Here is a 3044-nt window from a genome sequence, read left to right on the forward strand (position 1 = left end):
TCTATGGTTAAACTAAATTACACGTATAATTAAGATTGGAAATCATGAAGATGCAATCTTAGGCTCCGACTCTGCCAACCATTTCCAGACAGTGAGCAAACCAGTTCCGTCTCCAGTGAAGAAGAGTCCACCAGGGCCTTCTTCTATCACTCGAATCTCTTGTTTTGAAAATAATCTTCCTCTCGCACTGAATCTGATCAAACAAGAAACACAGAAACACAATATGAGCGTCTGATATATATGTTAACATGCAACATTAAGCAACAACAACCACAAGTCTTATCACATTCAGGAGGGTTGACTATATAGACTGTACGATATTATTGTGCTCTATGATCAATCAACCAAAATATACAATATTAAACCAACATAAAAAAAATGGAAACATGGATCAAGTCAACTCACGATGGCATTTCATACAGCCCGACTGAGTTGTTGTTGCATGAGCAAAACAAAACGGGTTTCGCCTTTGCATTAATCATGCCGTTAATTCTAACCACACCCTGCAACAGCAACAAAAACCTTACATTAGAGGGATTTCAGAGTAAGAAGAATTAGCAGTGCTTCAATACCTATTGTTATTACTTAAGATTTAAATGAAGTCTTAAAAGCAATTCTAGATCGGCAATACTTTATATACTATTTATCAACATAAACTCACATGTTCTTCGTGGTGAGTGTACACTACTTCCAAAGTTTCTTCTTGAGTGGCAGTCCAAAGCTTAACTTTGCAGTCCAATGAACTTGAGAACAAATATCGGTCCCAACAGATAAGAGATGTCACCACATCAGTGTGCCCTTTCAACGTCATCGTGCATTGTAATGTCTTGAGGTCCCAGACCTGAAAAAACATGAAATCAACTAAGAAACTAATTCAAAAACAGAAATGTGTGTGCGTGTGTGTGTGTAATTCCAAAATGTGTATATATATATATATAATCCCAGTTTTATTTCAAATGAGCTCAGTTTTCAAACTACAATAATATTAGACTATAAAACAATATTATTTAAGAAAATTTAAGATACGAAAATATAAAGAGAGAACTACAGCTTATCAAATGCTGTAAAAGACTACATAATGTGTCCAAACTAGTTCCATAGTAAGAAAATATTACATATCCTTAACAAAGCAAGACAGGGGGTTGGCGCCTAAAATATGGATAATCTTTTCATTTACAGTCATATATACCTTTATGCTATGATCCATGGAACCTGAGTAGAGCTTGTCCCCTGGTCCGCCAGTTAAGCAAACAACAGATCTGCTATGGCCATTTAACGTTGCCAGTGGTTTGAATGGGACATTTGCATCAGAAATGGCAGTCCATGCATAAATAACACCATCCTATATATGACATAAAGGCAAAGTGAGATCATAATAGAATCAGGTTTACATATAACATAGAAAAGAACTTGGTAAAACATTTAATAAACAATTAATTACCATTGCTCCAGCAAAAAGTATATCGTTGCAAACAGCCATGGAAAGTACATGGCCCTTAGGTCCATCAAGAGTGAGCTCTGCAGCCGTCTGAATGTTCCAAGCCTTCATAATAATTAATCACAACAAGACAATCAGTGTAAGTAAAGTTAAGCATGACGCATGAAACATAAGAGACACAACAAATGAAGAAGTTTTGGAGCTCACTTTAACAGTATTGCTCACACCAGCAAAAACCCACGAACCCGCACTGATCAAACACCTTGCTTCAGCACCCAGATTTATAAGTTTAACACATTGACCCGTATGGCAGTCCCATATGCGAACTGTCCCATCAGTGCTACTGGAAAATAGTTTGTCCGATCCAACCGGAAGTTTAATTCCGGTGACAGTCTGGAGTGATGATTAATTTAAAGTTTAGATAAAATGATAAAAACTAATGTTAAGAATTGAATAATGGAAGAAAAATGAATACATTAATATAATTATTATGATTGAACATTACAACAAGAGTAATCCTTTGAAGGATTTACAACAACAAATCATCTGATGTACAAACCCCAACCAATGGGGACTAACCATGAGGGATTACAATTAATCTCCCAACCAAAATGTCGAGCCTTAATCACTAACCATGATTAACCAATTTATGGAGTCAATACCTTCTTGTGTTGATGGAGCTTAGTGAGCGGAGAAACGGCATGGCCCTGAAACCAGGAATGCAAGTTCCAACAACGATCGCCATGTGCGCAATTTCCATTGATCCAGTACTTGCAAACTGTTGCCGATGAATGGGGTTTGGGCTTAGAGGATCTTGCGCCATTATCGGCTTTGCCAGTACGTGCAGTTGAAGTTTGATTGTGATTCTGCAGAAACCTTGAGGGATTTCTGATATCCCTATAACAAGGAACCGGATCACCTCTCCTTGCGACCCTTGCATTCATTCTCGCTATCTCACGATCTCTCTCTCTCTCGCTCTCTCACGAAGTCACGATCACTCTTTCTTGTCACTCGCTCTAGACTTTTTTACGCAGTTCCTCCTCATCCCTCGTTCTCTCTTTATAGCAAAGTCATTTAGAATTTTAAATCTTAACAAGATATTTCAAATATATCCAAAATCCCTGAATCTTCGGTTTTATGTTCAATATTTTTAAATTTTATTGATTATTATCGATGATAACTTTCAACCAATTAGATATGTTTGATCTCCCAAAGAGATTTGATGGAATTTATCAAACATAAATAAAATCCTATATGACTTAAATCCCATATTTCTTTAGATTTTTATTATAATTTTCAACAATGTTTTTATTTGTCTTTATTTTAAATTGAAAATGAAATACTAATAATATTAAATTCACTACAATGACCGAATGAAGACTGAAAAACCACACAAATTAAATAAAAATCTTTTCACCTTGCATGCTTCAACTTTATTGTTATTTTCAGTACATCTATATGTCCAGATAAAAACAGATCCTCTAATTAAAAAAAAAAAAAAAGATCTTCTAGAAGTTAAATGATCGCAAATCCATCCTCCAAAGATCTCAAATCTATCCTTAGAGAAGGAAAATTTAATCTTAAATTTAATATAATTTTAAGTTAT

At 35.2% G+C, this 3044-nt stretch overlaps 1 protein-coding gene across 1 annotated transcript; it reads right to left on the reverse strand.

The window, feature by feature from the left end:
• On the reverse strand, window positions 1-2416 carry LOC129285031 (zinc finger CCCH domain-containing protein 48-like). Its single transcript, XM_054920577.1, has 7 exons — window positions 2101-2416; window positions 1646-1831; window positions 1442-1543; window positions 1190-1342; window positions 662-841; window positions 406-503; window positions 1-193 (listed from the first exon to the last, which is right to left on the reverse strand). The coding sequence occupies exons 1-7, from the start codon at window positions 2380-2382 to the stop codon at window positions 43-45; spliced, it is 1152 nt and encodes a 383-aa protein (XP_054776552.1). The 5' UTR covers window positions 2383-2416; the 3' UTR covers window positions 1-42.
• Window positions 2417-3044: the final 628 nt, after the last annotated feature.

The sequence above is a fragment of the Prosopis cineraria genome, unplaced genomic scaffold (genome assembly GCF_029017545.1).
Source record: "Prosopis cineraria cultivar Desert tree isolate PC_DT_omini unplaced genomic scaffold, ASM2901754v1 PC11, whole genome shotgun sequence".
Lineage (NCBI taxonomy): Eukaryota > Viridiplantae > Streptophyta > Magnoliopsida > Fabales > Fabaceae > Prosopis > Prosopis cineraria.